The 18034-nt window shown below is 50.5% G+C and overlaps 1 protein-coding gene across 8 annotated transcripts in view; it reads right to left on the reverse strand.

The window, feature by feature from the left end:
- LOC105678312 (protein groucho) overlaps positions 1-18034 on the reverse strand; it is a 121117-nt gene that overhangs the window by 94708 nt on the left and 8375 nt on the right. For 7 of the 8 annotated variants that reach the window (XM_067357905.1, XM_067357906.1, XM_067357911.1 and 4 more), the window contains exon 2: positions 9174-9280. The exons of the other annotated variant lie outside the window; for it this stretch is intronic. In XM_067357905.1, coding sequence (XP_067214006.1) covers positions 9174-9280 — 107 coding nt within the window. The remainder of the gene's footprint in view (positions 1-9173; positions 9281-18034) is intronic. 8 annotated transcript variants of the gene reach the window in all.

The raw sequence follows: 18034 nt of genomic DNA on the forward strand, positions 1-18034 counted from the left end.
ACTTTTTATTACCGCGGCGACTCTCCGGCAGCCTGACGCTTCTTTTTTTAGCAGCACCCCCTTGTCCCTCGCCCTCGGCAACGTTTGCTCTCATTTACGCGATTTCTTTCAAGCACCTAACTTTTTATCCTTGTCGATATATTTTTACGGCTTCTCTCATTGTCTCTTTCTATCTCTTTCTGTCTGTCTGTCTGTCTCTCTTTCTCTCTCTCTCTCTCTCTTTCGGACAAATAAGTACACGAATTCTCGCTCGAGAAGCCCTCCTTGAACGCCGAATAATAATCACTAATTCGATCAAAGCCACTTCGCCGTACAGCTACTCCTAATGTCGGTTGATAACGCGGATGGGGAACGAAGCGAGGAGGAACGAGAGGGTCAAAGTGTGCGCGGGAACACCACCGAGGGGTTAAATACGAAAACAAGCGTATCCAGCCGCAAGTACCCTCCAGTACGCGTCATCGCTAATACCCGGCTCTGTGTCATGTCGCGGACGGTGGGTGTCGGATGTGTGCGTCGGTGTATATGTGTGTGACGTTAGCGGAGGGAAGTGAGAGAGCGTCGGCGTCGCGGCGGCGTCGGCGGCGGCGGCGAACGTGTGCTCGTCGTGGTGCCGTATTACGGTCCTATCTCTCCGTCTCGTTCCCGCGTAGCCCGCGCCGAAACTTTCAGTAATTACTGTAATTGGTCCAATTAACAGACTCGCTCGAGCGGCCCCTCTGGCTCCGACGAGCCCTCTCTTCCCCTTTCGTCCCCTTTCGAAACTCCACCGTCGCTCTTTTCACTCACTCTCTCCGCCTCGCTCTCTCTCTCTCTTTCTCTCTCGGTTTACTTCTCACTCCCCCTTTCTCTCTCTCTCGTTCTCGCTCGCTCTCGTTCGCTCTGTAACGATGCACATTCACGTCAACGCGCCCCAACACCAACCGAGATCAACTCGCTAGCTGGCCAAACTCGCACTGGCGATATGGCTGAAGGCAACCGTCCTACGTTACTGCGATACATCCGTGTACGTGTGCGGTTATGTAAGTGTATATCCACTTCATCCTCCGCTTCCTCCGCCTCCTACTTTGATTCCTCTAACTCTCGGCACTCCGCGCGCGAGCACTGCACCCCGAGTGCTCGTAATCCAAAAGCAATGTTACGCGCGCACCCGAGATGCACGATGTATCAGAGTTTCCGCGGCGGAAGTAACGCCCAAGTTCCGATGGGAGGGGGTCGAGACTGAGGTTGGAGATTATTCGAGTGCGCGCAGTGGCGTCACGGGAACGAATCCGATTAACTAATTATTGTGCACACGAGGCGACGCGCGAGTTTATCAGCGCGCTGCTACAATTATCTTTTTCCACCGTGCGCGCGACGCCGGGAGATTGGCACACCGCGCGAATTCACGGTGATTCGGGATTAACGGGTAGAATCGCCCGAGGAGGAGAGGGCGGCGCGGAAGAGTCATTGATTTATATAAGCGATTACGTTATTTGTATTAACGATTCACGCGTTCTCCATTATTTCTATCGGGAATATTATATTTCACGTATTGGACAATTTTGCGCGAACGGCGCGCAAACCGGCGCATTACGTCCATCGGTGTTATTGCTACCGACCGATGTTAAATAACAATGAACACGTACGCCGCGTATCCGTTCGCGCGACATTATTTAACGGGCTGTTGGCGGACGGACGGACGGACGGACGGACGGACGGGCGGGCGGGCGGACGGATGAACGCCGATCGTATTTTACGCGCTCCTTATTGATACGATAAATATTAACGCGATACATCTGCACAATCCCAAATTAACATATTTGTTTGCCGAGGGTGATGACAGGATCGAATTTATCCCGAATCGAATCCGTGCTCTTTTCAAAAAGAATTTTTCCGATAATTATTTATTATTTATTGTCAACGGTCTACCCTGCAGAGTCAAAAATTCAAACTTGTTCTCTCACGTAATTATTTGTCCCTCAAATTTACCTCACATTGTATCGAGAATCTATACACGATATGCTCTACATATATTCGGCGCTTGACGGCAGCGTTTCATCGCATTAAACAGCACTCCCCGTTATCTCGCCGAGCCTTCTCCCTTTCGTAATTTGCGAAAGGCAGCCTATAGTCGCGTCGCAGCATCCTGCAACTGGCGGAAAGAGTCGGAGCTAGACAAGCCTCGCGGTGCAAGTGGATGGGGTCTCGCGTTGCCATTAACACCTCTGCCGAGTCGCGCCACGTCGTACTTCGCAGTGTACTTCAAACAAATTAAGCGCGCCCGTAATTACGTTACGGCTGCGCGACCTTCTCTCTACGCCACGGCGGTGGAGTGGGTAGTCTCTTTTGAGTTTCCGGCAAACGCGCGCGCACCCCATCCCTCGATATGACTGCGACGATAAACAAGACGACCCGGCGCTGACGGCGCAGTCTACCCCTGGATCGCGAGCAGACCTTTGAATCTTCCGCGATCTAATAACGGATATTCCGCGCGCCACGAAAGAGAGAAAGAGAGAGAGAGAGAAAGGAGGACAGACGATATAACGTGCGGTTCTTAACTTTGCTCGTTTCCAACTCCGACGCTTCCGCTACCGCGCGACATCAAAATTCACTCCTCTGCGACGCTTCTCTTTTTTAGAAATCTTTCGCTTTGTCGGTACCTCGAATATACAATATAATATTTTACTTCATAAAACTTATTTCCACGATCGAAATTTAAATTCCAAAATATTTCACAGACGGGTATCATTGCTTTTTGAGAGAACATCTTATTTTGAGATTTCGCGTGGTGCGCGCGCGATGGAATTGGACGGCGGGCGTTTAGGAAAATGAATGAGTGAGCGCAGTAACGCATGTAGCTGCAGGCGGCGAACATTGGTCAAGCTGTAATTGATTAGCATCGGCATCGGTAACGCGAGCGATAATGTTTTACGAAACACAAAACCGCCGCGTATCGACGCGACGTTTACGGGGGTATATCGCGGATCGTTATCGCGCGCGCGGAGCGGAGTTATCGCCATAAACACCGATACGTACACACCGACCACACGCGGCCCGGCACTGTGTATCGGTTTCGCACGCTCTACGCCACTACTCTCCGGCGCGATATATAGCGATCGGTTTATACGAGCCCGAGCTATATGATGATGGCGAGCGCGCACCACCGGTTAGCCGGCTAGGGCGACGGTACGTAAAATCGTAGCCGACAGGATGGTGCGAGTGAACGACGACGACAGCTTTACAGCCCCGCTCTCGTACGCGAATAATTTCCGTCGTTGATCGCTCGCCTTGCCCGGTCGTAAAACTCGCGCGCGCGCGCGCGCACGGCTGCGTACCGTGCCACCGGTGCTCGCCGATCCCGTCAATGCAGCAAAATTACGGCAGCCCGTGCGACGTGACGTTCGCGCGCGCGGTCGTTACGCTATCCGGACGCCGGGACGCCGCGCCGTGACGTCATCAAAATCGGAACACGTAACGTACCTCGGCGGATATGCAGTACTCGAGTGGTACTACTAGGGATTGATTCGCATGCGGAGCCGAGCGTCGCGGAGACGTCGGCGAGTAATTCCCAGCGCCGCGCACAGTGAATAATAAGTGAATGACGCTAATTGCGATTTATCGGCGGTGTAAATTAAACGACAATTTGTTCCATCGATCCAGCCATAAATCTCCGCCCCCGCACCCGCACTCCGCGCATACTCATTCGTTAATCTCGCACTCGGTTAGTAGTGCGCCATCCGGGCGACACACAGCTAAAACGGTTATAGCGGATCCCGCGCCGCGCGAGAGCGCCGGATTTACATTGTAACCGTGTTTACGCGCGTCAGCCGTCTTGACGATGTATAAAACGGTATAATCCCGATATATCCAGCATCCGCCCTCCGAATCCGGCGGGCGGATAGGGGGGGAGCAGGGCGTGAAATATACGTACGGTCCAATTCCGCGCTCGCACGGAACGCGGCGCGTGAATTCGCGATGGCGGGTTCATTTCGAATTCCCCGAATGCGCGCGGCCCCGCTATCCTAACCGGGGCGCGTGAGCGAAAGGCAGGAGGAGGATATATAAGGACCCCGGGTTATAAGAAGAAATCCGTGAGGCTCCGGCTCGTATATTTTAATCAGGACCCTCTGGCTCTGCCCCTCCCCATCCCGCTCTTTTCTCCTTTATCTCCGTCTCATCTTCTCGGGCTCTGCTTCCCGCTCGGGTTGCTCCGCCCGAGGAGACTTATAAAGGAGAGAGGAAAATGGGAGAGGAGGAGAGAGAAAGAGAGAGAAAAAAAGCGCGGGCTCACGGCCCGGACGGAAAGAGCTGAATAACTCCGGGATAAAAGCCGAATAAATCTTTTTATTATGACTCATCCCTCCGCGTCTGTTCCGTCTAAATCCAAACCACCGCCTCTCGCCTGAGGCGCGTTCGCACGTACTTCTCCACCTCCTTTTGTTCTTCCTCCTCCTCTTCCTCCTCCCGCACGCGTGCTTTCTTCGCGTTCGGTTGGTGCGCGATAGGTCGATTCGTGAAATCTTAGCCGAAATATTAAAACCGCCGCGATCGCGACGCAGTTCGATTTTCGATGCTAAAAATACGACGGCAATGCAGCTCACGCCGATCTCGTCACGCGAATAAACCCCAAGGATCATTGTCCTCTTTTGAACTCGTTCAAATTACATTACGCAGAGTCGATCTTTGCACTCTAATCTACTCCAAAGTTAGTCTCGCTGCATAGACAATAGTAAAATATCCACCGTTTCCTTCCCCAGCGGTCGGCGGAGTCGATAGAGCGTTTCGAGTAGACTCGAGTTGGGGGAGACTGCGCGACAGAGGGTACTAATAATCGTACGATGTACGCGCGGCACGTTTCATTTAGCAAATTGGCAATAAATGGCGATGGCCATCGCGTGAAACTCACCCCATAAACGCGCGACCCTCTCGCACCCTCTCCGTCTCTGCGCGACCCTACTCACCGTCCCTTTTGTTCCGCTTCTCGCTTGTACGCTCTCTCTCTCTCCCTATTCTAACCCCCCTCGATTTCTCGCCGGGCTTTTCGCCGACCCTCGACGAATTAAGTTCTGAGGAAGGGGCGGCGGCTCGTAGAGTTTATGGGGTTAGGTTACCGCGGCCGATTTCAACCCCTGCTACCGAGATTGGTATCTACACGCACCTACCACCGGTGGCAAAATCCATTTCTCTCTCTCTCTCTCTCTCTCTCTCTTTTCATCTTGATGTCGTGTGTGCAGCGCGTGCACGCGCGTGTGTAAGTGCAATGCGTATAGAAGCGAGCGGGCTCGTAGCACGCGATCGTCAAACCCAAAGCCGTAAACGTAAACAAGGGTTGTTAGGTCGGCCTCTAGGCGAAAGCGCGGGTACTTATGATCGGATCTAAATATTTTCTACCCCTGCCAACCGCAGTGACTCTCAACATTGTTTCGCACGTTTTCCTTAAAAGCGCATCGGCAAATGAAAATATCGGCGAAAAAAAAAACGCTCATATTTGAATTAACGTTCGATAACGCGCAATAACAAGCTTTTACTGACTGGACGAAATCGTTCGTGGTTCGCGAAACTCATAAATTTTTTTGTGAATCGATTTGGAACCAGTTTCGACCACCGGGCGCCGTTTATCACCGAATATCTATGTACATCGGCAAACGCGGATCGCGTGACTCTTAATATCAAAGCGCTTATTGATCGCTCGCAATTAATTACCGGACAACCGGATACACCGGTAGTGAATCGTGACGTGAACAATCTGACGCTAGAGCGGCCCGCCGGCCGATTGTCCGCTCAAAGGGAAAAAAGCTGTTGATTCACGCGTCGGTTAAACCAACCAAATTACTTTGTACAATCAACGGAACGAATACTGTCGGGTCGGTGTAAAGCAAACTAGTTGCGCACAGATATTGACATTTTTATCCAGTCGACGCGCGTATCTATTGATTTCGACCCCGTCCGCCCGCCTTTCGCCGATTGAAAGCTCCTCTGTTACGTCTAAACTGGTACCGCCGGACATCGATTTATATATATACATACAAGATCGTCCTGGATTCCCATTGAACTCGCGGGGCATTAAATGAGTTGGAACGCGAAATTTTCTCGCATATTCCGCGAGTATTTTTGCATTTAACTAGATTCTCTGTTACGGCTACGCGAATATTTTTAACATTAAATGTCGTTTTTCAGCTTGCACGCCCGCACAGCGTTTTCATGCCGGTCATTTTATATACTTTTGCAAAAGCGACGGTATCGCAAAAAATTTTTTTTATAATTTATGATGAAAAAAAAAACCCAGGCCAAACGAATACCGCGATGCTTGCAAAAATAAAAACAATTTTTTTTCCCCGTAACATTTTCAACGGGCATAAAGCTGCGACGGTACGAGCGTGTCAAAGCGCGAAGCGTCCCGGATATCACACGCCCCGAAGTTTCAATGCGCTTTCCGTCATGCGGTACGAACCACCGCGAACAGATTACGATGTAGTGCGCGAGCACGGTTTCTGTCGTTCTGTCGACGCGACGCGACGCGACGCGACGCGACGCGAAAATGCGGTATTCATCCGAGCGCAAGAAGCGGAGGTTGCGTCACTCCTCTCGCGGGGTCAGAGAGGAAGATACGTAGCGGATACACGAGCCGGATTTATGAAATACGCCGCGGCGCATTCGCATCGGAGATTGCCAAGCGGTGAAACCGCACAGCTCGGCAAAAACACTTCAGGGTCGCGCAACACACTCCATCCAGAGAGATCGTGATGTCGGACGAATGTGCGAAAATTGTCCGATCGCGTGAGGTCGCACGTTAAACAAACCGGAGGAGCGAACGGTATCTGTGTACACGGTGTTTCAAAATATCGCAGTCATTAAATTTCGCGAGAAATTTTGCCAACAAATTTAGAGTCGACTTTTTTTCTCGTTAAAACATCGACAAAGTCAGCTTGGAAAAGTGATTTCTTTCTGAAATTCAAACTTTTTAATACAAACTACCGAAATATTTAATATTTCCAAACAAAGTTGACAAAGGGAGAAAAAAATCAACTTGATGTCGCAGCGTCATGTCGCCTTTAAGAGATCTTTTTTTAATGACAAAATGTCACGGCCGTAGCGCGGGGCGGCAAGTTATCCGACCGCAGCTGCGCTCTTTCAGACCGGGAACTTGTGATAGTTTAATGAGCGACGTCGGCTGAGTTTTGAACGATCGCGCGTGCTATAGCTCTGCCGAGCGGCGGCTAGCGGCAGACAGCAGCTCGAGAGATCGAAAGTGAACTCGTCGTCGGCAGGATCGCGCGCACGGGTTCGACGACCCCGGAACACACCGTCTAGGAGCTATATCCGCGCCCGCGCGAGAAGGTGGATGATGGTGGAAACGATAGAGAATTTACGAACACGCAGCCTTTGAGATACGCGCACCTGCGAGCTCGCGATTGACTTGCCTTCGGCCGGATATTCATACACCCGGCGGCCGTCAGCCGAGTCCCGTGAGCGAGGCCGAACGCGATACCGGCGCGCATTATCATTGCATTATACGATAGTGCGCTTTTTTCACATAACACGAGCGCGAGGAAGCGCCGTGTCGCGCCGTTATCGGCGAAAATCGGCGATTTGCATGCGGCGGTGAACCGTTGCCGCGAAAACGGGATACGATAAGGTTGTTGAATTTCCCTCGGCGTTCCTTCTCACGTTCGCGGACACGTTCGTTCGTTGTGTTCGCCTCTCCTCGACGTCGGGGCACTTTGAAATTTTTCACATCGCGTAACTCGCTTGAAGATTCACCGGTACACCGCCGGACGAGCCTGATATTTGCGGCGAAAGATAGTGACGTGGCGCGGAAAAGAAGCCGTGTCGTGCCGGAGGAGTCCATAAAACTTTGAACGAAGAGCGACTCTCTTCTGCCTCCTCCTCTATGACTTCTTAACCACGCTCGCGATTTATTCATACGTATGACCGGCAGCGCGGTACGGATACACGTGGATACACCGGAGTGTACCTCGAGCAAAATGCTCGCCTCGTGCTTGCGAGCTATATTTGATGTCGGCATAAGTGCGCCTCTATCGATCGACTTTGCGCGGAGGGTCGCGGCTTTTCATCTCGATCGAATCGACTCGCGAAAGAAAGAGTTCGCGATGATTAGTTGGATTGAGATAATCGCGATAACTTAATGCGACTTAATGAATCGTTCCTGCAGAACTCCCGTGCCCAAATAAATCAAGGGCGAATGAAATTTCCGTTGAGGGGATTGTATTTCCTCGAGACAATCTGCAGAACCTTTCGGGGTAATAATGCGCGCGAGAGACAGCGCGCTGTCTCCTTCTTTCCCTCTGTCTTCCTTTCCCCTCGCTCGGCTTTCACGATTAATCGGGAACATCTTCGGCGCACGCGGGACGCAAAAATGTTGTCTACGTAATAGCGACGAGGCACCCTCGGGCGCGCAAACGGGCAGGGGGTTCTCTTTAAACACCCCCTTCGGGTTCGCAGGTGCGGGACGTGGCAAGACGCGGCGCGGAGAGCCGGGAGGACGGTGTGAAAGCCGCTGTCGTAAAACCGCACACTTAATTTGCCTTGCAAAATTCAGTCCCTCTTTTTCCCCCGATCCTCTATCTCTCCCGGCTCTCTTCGTCCCCCTGGATTCTCTTCGTCGTCGCCGACTACCACCGCGACGACGCTTTCAGATCGGGCAACGAACGAACGAACGAACGAAGCACCGCCTGCTTCCCTTCCGCAGTGGCTTCTCCGCGGAGAGAAGGAGAACAACGAGCGAGAAAAGCGAAAAGACTCGAGGGGGCGGACGGGAGGGCGCAGGGGGCGAGAACGGGACGTACGGTGGAAGAAAAGTGTGCTTAAAATATTAACGCCGGAGGCGCGCTCGGTGCGGCGAGGTAGGGCACGGTGTTCTTTGTTCGAGCGGGCGATGGAGGGCCGCAGGGTGTAGTATGAAAGAGGGTTGCGCAAACACCCGCCGGCAGTGACGTTCGCTCGCTCACTCGCGCTCGTTCGAAATACTGTAATAGTACTACGTACGGTACGTACGTACGTACGTACGTACGTACTTACACCCCCTATGCCGCGGAGAGGCCATCAACCTCCTTGTCGTGCAAAATAATATATGAAATATGCGCCATGTCGTCGCGGGCACTCCAGCCGAAACTTTCCGCCGTCGAGAGCGGAGACGCTAATGAAAAACTTTGAATTTTCCATGAAGGACTTACCTTAAGTCCTCGATGTGCGCCGCCTCCGTCTCGTCGGCCTGCTGCCTTCGATTTCCATTCCCGACGAGGAAGCTCGAAGATGATCACGCGGCATCGATTGCTTGTTGCTGGAACAAAAAAAAGAAGAAAAAAGAAAAGATTATTTGGTGGAAGGATAAATAAGTCGACAGGAAGGGAGGGAATTCTCTTTCTCTCTCTCTCTCTCTCTATCTCGGCAAACGTTGCGTGCCGCGAAACCATCGCGCATCGTAGACTTTCACACACGAAGAAACGGACACTCAGGCTGCACGAAATATTTGAGTTGCTCGGCAAACACGTAAATGTAAACGTGGCGTTTACATTGCCGTTTACTCTGCCCCGCCTCGCCCCACTCGTCCCGCCCGCTTCCCCGCCGCCGCAACTCGAAGCCCTCGGGCGTTTACAGGCGGTGGAAGCGGGTGTGTTGCTCGAGACGAAGGTGCCGGTACACATCGCAGAGAGCGACGGCGGCAGAAGGAAGAAGGCGGAGGCGGCGACGGAGACGTCGGCAACGCGTAGTAAGCGGGATCTCTCGCTCGCTCGCTCTCTCGCTCGAGTCGACTAACCGTCGAGCAAATATTGACGGAGCGGGATATTGCTCCCAATGCTTGTTTGTTTATTTCAATGCCCGTGACCGACGGGAGCTCCGCGGGTGGTTCGTTTACTCGGGGGGTGCGACGCGAGGAGACACGGCGACACACGCAATGCACACACGCGGCTATTTATATCGGCTCCGATATGTATATCCAGCCCAGCGCGAGCGAGCGCGCGCGCGATTTCCTCGAGAATGCCTAACGATAGCCATCGACGGCGATCTCGCGCTCCTATTGTCGCGCTAGTCTTTTTTTCTCCTTTTGATGAATGAAAAGAACGAACAAGAAACGGTTCTCGAAGCGGACTATTTGCGAACGAACTGTATTATTATTACGTTAGTATTATTGGAGAGAATGCAAGAAAAATAGTATAATAATAGAATTAAACGAAAGAAATTAAATAAAATTAGCTACAGTCACGTTCCAATTTTATTCTACCATTAAATTCTAATTTCCACAAACCAAATTCTAATTTTGCGCATTCAAAATGCATTATAGCGTGTCTCGGTTCCTATCTTTTTTTCTATTTATTTACACTTTTTTTTTTAAACTTTCCTAGTTTAGTTTCATCTGTTTTTACTTCTTCATCTTTAAAATAAAAATACATTATCGTATAGCTTATATATTTTCTCACTGGTCATACTTTTTTATACTTCCGCTATGCTTTTGAAATTTTTCTATTTCAGCTTCACCCTTCTTTACCTTCTCATATTTAAAATAAAGTAGGTATGTATTTATATTATGGAAAAAAGGAGAAAGAAGATTAGAACATGCACAGGCAATATGCACAGATTTAACGTTTCAAGGCATCAGACTCAAGTTCTGCCAGCGGAGAATATTTATCGAGTTCACCCGGCAATATCGGCGATGGCAAAAAGTCGATCGGCGCTGTCGAGCCAACCGACAGCGGCCGCGACACCGAAATGAACAAGTTACAGCGTCGCGACGCGGCTCGACGCAATGCGATACACGATACGAGCATCGAATCCATCCACCCACGCCAGCGCGCAGTGAGTGTCGATACGCGCCGCATTCATCTAGCTATTCGCAACGATCGTGTACCCCGCGTGTCGCGCGTGTCTCGCGCGCTAGTTGGCCTGTCCGCGGACGTGCGCGTGTTCCTCGGCACGTTTGCCCGCTGCCCACGCGCGTACACCTTGTAAACAACACGGCCGACGCCTGTCCAACAGAAACAATTAAGCTTAACTAATAACCGCGCGGAACTATTGCCGCATCGCTTCGCACCGCGCGTAGAGAGAAATCGTGCGTGCGACAAGCGAAGATTGCGCAATTTACCCGATTTGACGTTTCTATTTTATGCATTTCTAAATTTTCGTTTCAAACCTTAGTTTGATCGTGAATTGTCGCGTCGCGCGAGAAAATATATTTTTTCTCCTCGCCGTGACGAAACATGGGCAAATTTTCGCAGCTTAGATAATCGCATGTCGCGAAACGGCACTCCCGAGAACGTTTGAGTACCACTGGCGAACACTTGATTACGTCAGTTAGGCGGTCGCGGCTCAATTCTGGCTATGAGGTAGCCAACCCCTTTCCAAAGCTATCCGCGCCGCCTCCCTCGTTGCTCGTAGCGCGCCGGCAAAGCCAATGTGCGCCCTTCTCGTCTCCTCCTCTCGCGCTCACCCTCGTCGTCCCAACCCCCCCGGTCCGTCCGCCTTCCGCTTCCGACAGACATCGTACAAGCGTACAAGCGTGTACCTACCACTATCATGGACTGCCGCATACGCGAAAGGGGGATGCGGCAACACCATCCCCCTTTCGGCCTACGTCGACGAGCAAGCGCGCGTATAGCTCGAAGCCAGCGGATTGCGACGTGGGTTCGAGGCACTAAACGTAATTAAACGGATAGTTTCCGCATTAGCCACGATTGGATAATCATTCATCGATTATCTCGGCTACACAGAGGGTGACACAATACGCCGTTGCCGCCGCTACCACTCGTGTTGCACCACCGATGCGATTCGACGAAGCGAAGCGCGTACGCTTGAAACGCGCGTCCCGAACGTCGCGAAACCAAAACACGAATCGCGAAAGATAGACAGATTTACGGCGGAAAGATTGCCGTCAAATATTTGCGTTTCAAGTCTCCCTCTTTCTCCCATCTTGTTTTTCTCTCTCTTCGCAGTGGCATGGTACGTGTATCGATTCGTCGAGGATACGATCCTCGAAATGGTAAGAGGAAGGGAAGGGGGACGCCCGGGCGGGCCTCGCGTGTGTCGAGGCAACTCGTGCGTGCGAAAAACAATCTTCCGCTCGGTTGCCGGCCGGACACCTCCGAGAAAAAGATCGACGCACGCATTATGTAAAAAGCCAGTCAGAGCTCGACCCGGCTCGACTCGACCGGCCGGCCGGCCGGTCGGCCGATCGTGTCATGAATTATGTAACGCCGTCTAATTAATTCGAGATTTCGACTTCTCGCGGCTTCCACGAAGCCGGGAGGCGTAGTAGGCTCGCGATAACAGCGCTTTGCTTCTCGTGTACTCGGATTCGACGCACGCGATACTTTGGCTCCTGTGAATTTTTGAATCTGAGAAAACTCGGACGCCGCATGAATATGCGGCGACGTATTTTTAAATCGCTACTGCTATCCGCAAACTCCAGGAATGCCGCCTTATTTTTCACATATCTCTCTCTTATATATTTCTATTGACAGAAATTATTTTAACTACGCTCCTCGCACGCGATAATTTATAGAGAAAGGAAATGTGTCTTTAAACTTATACGACTGCGATAAAAATTATACGTTGCTAAAAATAAGCACCTTCCTTGCTATTTCGATGATTTATCGGTAAGTTACGGAAATTACTATGCTCCGAGAGCGCTTACCGAGGAATTACGGGAAAGGGACCGGCGTTCGACGGTAAATTACCGTGACTCCGATCGCTAAGTAGAAGAGCGCCGCGTCATCCTCGCTATTTACACGCTTCCCTTTCTAGAAATACGACGGTAGAAATGTTTTCGCGTGAGAAAATGCTCGGGGCCACAGGAGGGCCAAAGAGGAGAGCGGCGGAACGACGACGAGCGGAGGAGAATGAAGTCGATTGGAAACGCCGGGGCCGAAAGATTACTTTTCTCCTCCTTTCAGCTCTCGCCTCTTCTATCTTCCCTTTTTTTTTCTCTCTCTCCTCTTCGACTTAGAGCTCAAGCACGGGCGTTCTTCCTCCGGGCCGATTTCACTTAATTCGAGAGGAGTGCACAAGGTTTGCGAAATGGCCGAGGGGAATCCTGAGGTAAGAAGAAGAAGAGGAAGGGCGCGGCGGGAGCGAGGACCGAAGGAGAAGCGTAAAAGCGAAAAAGGAACGTCTCGAATTCGCCAAAGATCTATCGTGTGTCTCCCTCTCAGCGACGCTTTATTCCTGAACATACATTTTTGAACGCGGGCTCGTTATTAATTTCGCCGTACCGTAAGATACGCGATTCCGCGCGCGAGCGAAATTACATCGTTCGAGTTTTGTCGTACGGCAAGTTGTTATCGAGAGGGATGAGCGAGAAACTGGATCGAGATACACGGCGGGGTGGGTGTTGAGAGAGAGGGAGACCTGTAAAAGCTTCGGTGTATCATAACGAATTCTCTTTGGATACCATTATCGCAGCACGCGCCAATTACCCTGAACGAGTGGTGAAATGATTTATGCGCCCTACGGTATATATATATATATATGTTAAATATATACGTATTTCCGTATGTATATATATATCCTTGCTCCTTGTAAAGAGGGGTCGATTCACTTTCCGTTCCCTGGTACTTCCTATATTCGCAGAAAATATCGCGACTAAGCAAGCAATTTTGATCATAGAGAATTTTCCGGTCGAAAATAATTTCACGGGTAGTAACGAGCATCAGATAAATAATTAATAGCGTAAATTTATCACATTATTACGCGATTAGTAGCGCGTAATAATTATTAATTTGTAATTACTATTGTCCCGTGATCGCGCGACATGTAAGTAGAAGCTTTGTAAAAGTATTCAAGACTGCGGAAATGCTCGATCGCGCATTAAAATAGCGTTAAAACGCGAATTAAAACGATTTTACTCGAAAGGGAACATCGGTCCGAGAGACATTGCGGATAATTACTGTCGGCATTATATGAAAATCGCCTTCGGAACTAAATTGATATTTATTAAACGGCATCACGGGACGGGAGAGAAATAGCGAGAATGAGAAAAAGAGAGGGAGAACGAGCGAGCGAGCGAGCCGGCGGTCGGACTCGATCGATTACAGTCGTAATGAACGTACACAACGGCACATAAATGTTTCGAAAGATCCGACGAGCCGCGCGCACGTATGCGGCTGTATATGGCGTATTTGTGGACGGGCTCGTCCGGAAACCGTTGTTATCCCAGTTCTAATTCGACTCCCAGTTAAATTATTATCGGCGACCGGCATTTCGTGGCCTGCCAGCCGTGCTCGGCTTTTATACGGCCCGCCCGACAATCACAACGCGACGAGACCACCGTTGCTACCTTTGTTATCATTCTACAATAACACACGGGTGTCGCAGAAATACGCTTAAAACGTGACAATCACGTTCTGTGTAGTAACAGCGAAATTACGGACAACGTCGTCGCGAATTCGAGCAAGCTGCATGCATAAAACGCGATCGCCGAGCGTAAGAATATTTCAGGATGAAATTGAGGTTTTTAAGCGCACGACGGTTTCATTATCGTGACAAATATCAGGTATCATATTCTCCCGAAAAAGATCACACGGTGAAAAATGAACGGCTATTGCCAGATACGAGATGAAAGATTATTGTTTTCCACCTTCCCCTCCCCCCATTTCTGGCTGATAATTTTCAATCTCATTCTCATTCCCGTTTAACGCGCATGTATCGGTAATTGAGAATTTCGCGCATCATCAAGTTTAATTCGCGCGACCAGTCTGCATAAATGGCGACGAAGGATGAAAAAAAAAGGAAGATAAAAGGGGAGACGCGCGAAGACGCGCGCGGGATTGAGGCCGTGATACGGTGAACGGGCGATCATTAATAATACCGCGGCCTCGCGTCTCCATTTTACGGCCCTGACAGTGGACAACTGTGCAACAATAATGTTGGCCGCCATCCCCGCTTGCGGGGGCGAGAACGAGGGCTCGCACACGGGCCATCTACCCGCTCGCCGCGGTCAAGTAATGAAATTTGACTGGAAATTAACCACCGTGGTGTACACACGCGCACGCGTTTCCCGCCCGACCCGAGAGCACGCACACTGCGCGAGCAAGATATTACGAGGAGAAAGAGAGGGCGAGAGGGAAAGAGAGAGGGGAGGAGAGAATCGCGGGGCATCATCGGACAAAATAATGGCCAACCGTTTCGTGATAACGATGAGTTAGCGTTGCGTTCCGCATACGAATATACATACATACATTACGCACTTTCTGTCTCGTCTGAAACGAAGATTCATGGAATCTGGGAAGATTTCGAAATCAATTATCGGCGCGATAGCTAATTCGAAGAGCGACAAAGTGATAGCTTCAGAGCCAAACCCGAATGACCGCGTCGGATCAAAAATATTTCGGTTGTATAATAGTAATTTATCTCGCAGTAATTTTCCTAACTTATATTTATCATTTCTTTATCCGTTATTTATCTGCTACGTCAGCATGGATGGACGGATGAATCTCTGCAATCGGTGGAATTTTTCCTTACGATCTTTGTATCTCGAGAGAACTTATCTCGGCGCGCTGAATAATAATGATTACGACTTCTGTCAATGCTCCTTTATTTTATGCGCATTTCACGGTGCAACTTTTTTGTTGCATTACTTCGAGCGGCTTAGCGCGCGGCTGGTAATTTTGTCTCCCGATTCCTCTTAAGCGGCGCCCAAATTAACGCTATAATACCGTACACTGTAATACTCTCGGAGCGTGTATCCCATGTCCGCCGCGTGCGCTGCCGTCTCTACATTATCCAGACGTTGCGCGACGCGATTATGCGGCTCTGGAGCGCAATTTCGAACGAATTAAGCGGAATAAAAACGGACTGCCGTCGCTACGTAATTTGCAGTCCGTCGCGTGTACCTTTAGATTTATATGGTGGCGTATACAAGCATATACTCTCTTTTTCCCTTTTCCACACCCCCCCTCCCTCTCTCTCTCTCTCTCTCTCTCTTTCTCGAATAGCCGAATGAAATCGCTATATTAGGCGCATAGCCTGGAAAACGCGGCGACGAGCAACCGTGCGCGAAAAATCGTAGCCGTGCTTTTTAAAACGGAATATTTACGACCGTTAAAAAGCCCGAACGCGAGCGCGGCGGCAGATAACGTTAATCTCGCCGGATATTATAACGTCGAAACGATCCGCTCCCGTCGTCGTCGTTGCCGCCGTAACAGTTTTTCCAGCGGTTTGTCCCTTTCGTATACTGCTCTTTCCGCGGCGCGGCGACGTAGTCGGAAAACGTGTAGGAAGCTGACGCCATTTTCCCCGCCGCTACTACTCCCTTCCCGCCCCCTCGAAATCGACGTTTCTCCCCCTTTTTTACGATTCGGCCGACGGCACAGGTGTACTGTACCAATACTTTTTCTTCCTGTAGGTCGAAGGGAGAGGGCGAATAAGAGAAAATAGGGAAAGAGAGAGTGAGGGAGTAAATGGAAGAGAAGCGGACGCAGAGGAGACGAGAAAAGGGAGAAAGGGAGAAGGTCGGTAGCTATGGTTGCGTCGTCGGGACAGGGATGGGGCGAGCGGAGGAGAGAAAGAGAGAGAGAAGAAGAGTCGGGAGTAGGAGAAAGTACAGGCTGTTTTATTATGCAAAAGCTTTCTCGGCAGTTGGGTCGTTCCGGCTCCGCGCCGTTGCACTACCCATCGAGTCGCGGAGCGGCGGCAGCGGCGGTATACAGTAGGTGGAGGAAGCTTGGAAAAAGCCTCCGCCCCCGAATCACGTAAATACGGGCAGCCATTTTGCGATAAACTTTTTTCGGCCCGGCTTCGCTCCGCGAGACGGGATCGGCGTGAGCGAGACAGCGAGAAACTTTGGACGCGCTCGCAAAAGAGGAGGCGAAACACGGTCCTCGTGATATTCCACCGTGCGAAACCGGTAAATGAAAGAGAAAGAGAAAGAGAGAGAGAGAAAAAGAGAGAGGGAGAGAGGGAGAGAGTACAGTTTGCGGTGTACGCGTATGGTACCGACTGGAAATAGAGAGGAAATATACGGTAAGAAAAACGAACGATTAATTTCTCGTAGAAGAGTATCTCGAGCGTGCAAATATAATTTACTTGGTTACTTCGAAAGCGACGTGAGTCTGTAATTTTTTTTAGAGAGAGAGAGAGGGGGGGGGGGAGAGAGAGAGAGAAAGAGAGAGAGAGACTAATGGGATTTAGGCTAATGGAATGTGACGTAAAAGCGCAAACCAATAATATGTGCGCGAAAACAATACGAGTCTATTTAATTGAGTTTTGACAAATTATACCGTAATGCAATTATAATCACTAATATCGCTATGTCATTTGAATAGTGGCTAGTTCTGGCATTATCTAGTACAACTACCGTATTAGCTCAATTATGTGACATTGTTTCGGCTTTGCTTGATAAGCGGTTATTTAATCGCGTGATTTTGCAGGCACACTTTCCGGCACAAATGCCGTCGTCCTCGCGAAAAAGCGTTTGGTGACACTTGGAAATCGGAGACTGAGCCCATCCGATGTTGCGGTGAAGAAAGGAGGAGAGACAAAAGAAGGAACGTAAACGAAGCGAACAACGCGCGTAATGCTGAGTTCATTCATTACTACGCGCTTTGTGGTAACCGGGCGATCGCGGGTCGGCGGGCAGGTGCGAGGCAGCGAATTCGAAGTATCGAATTTCGCCGACGCATCATCTTTCTTATCGCGTTCCCCGAGACAACGGATAAAAAGCGAGGAAAAGGAAGCGGTAAGGAAGAAACAAAAGGCGGCACCACCTACCCGTGTCGCGAGTAATCCTCTTCCACAGAACGTATTTCTCTCTTTTTCTTTGTGTTTGTCTCTCTCTCTCTCTCCCTCTCTCTATCTTTCTCCATCTTCTCAACAAGGTGAGACGAAGACGAGAAACTCGGTCTGTAGGTAGGCGGAGACAGATCTTGTTCCGATAACGTTCATTTTGCGAGTCGAGCGACGGTGAGCGAAAGGTCCTATACACCGAATCATCGATCGCAGATGCGCGCGCGCTCGCGCTCACTTTACGCTCCGAGTAATTGACGGCACGGCCGAGCGAGCAAGCGAGCGCTGCTCGTAATAAACAGTCGCGCGATCGCGAGGA

Source organism: Linepithema humile, chromosome 6, assembly GCF_040581485.1.
Source record: "Linepithema humile isolate Giens D197 chromosome 6, Lhum_UNIL_v1.0, whole genome shotgun sequence".
Classification (NCBI taxonomy): domain Eukaryota; kingdom Metazoa; phylum Arthropoda; class Insecta; order Hymenoptera; family Formicidae; genus Linepithema; species Linepithema humile.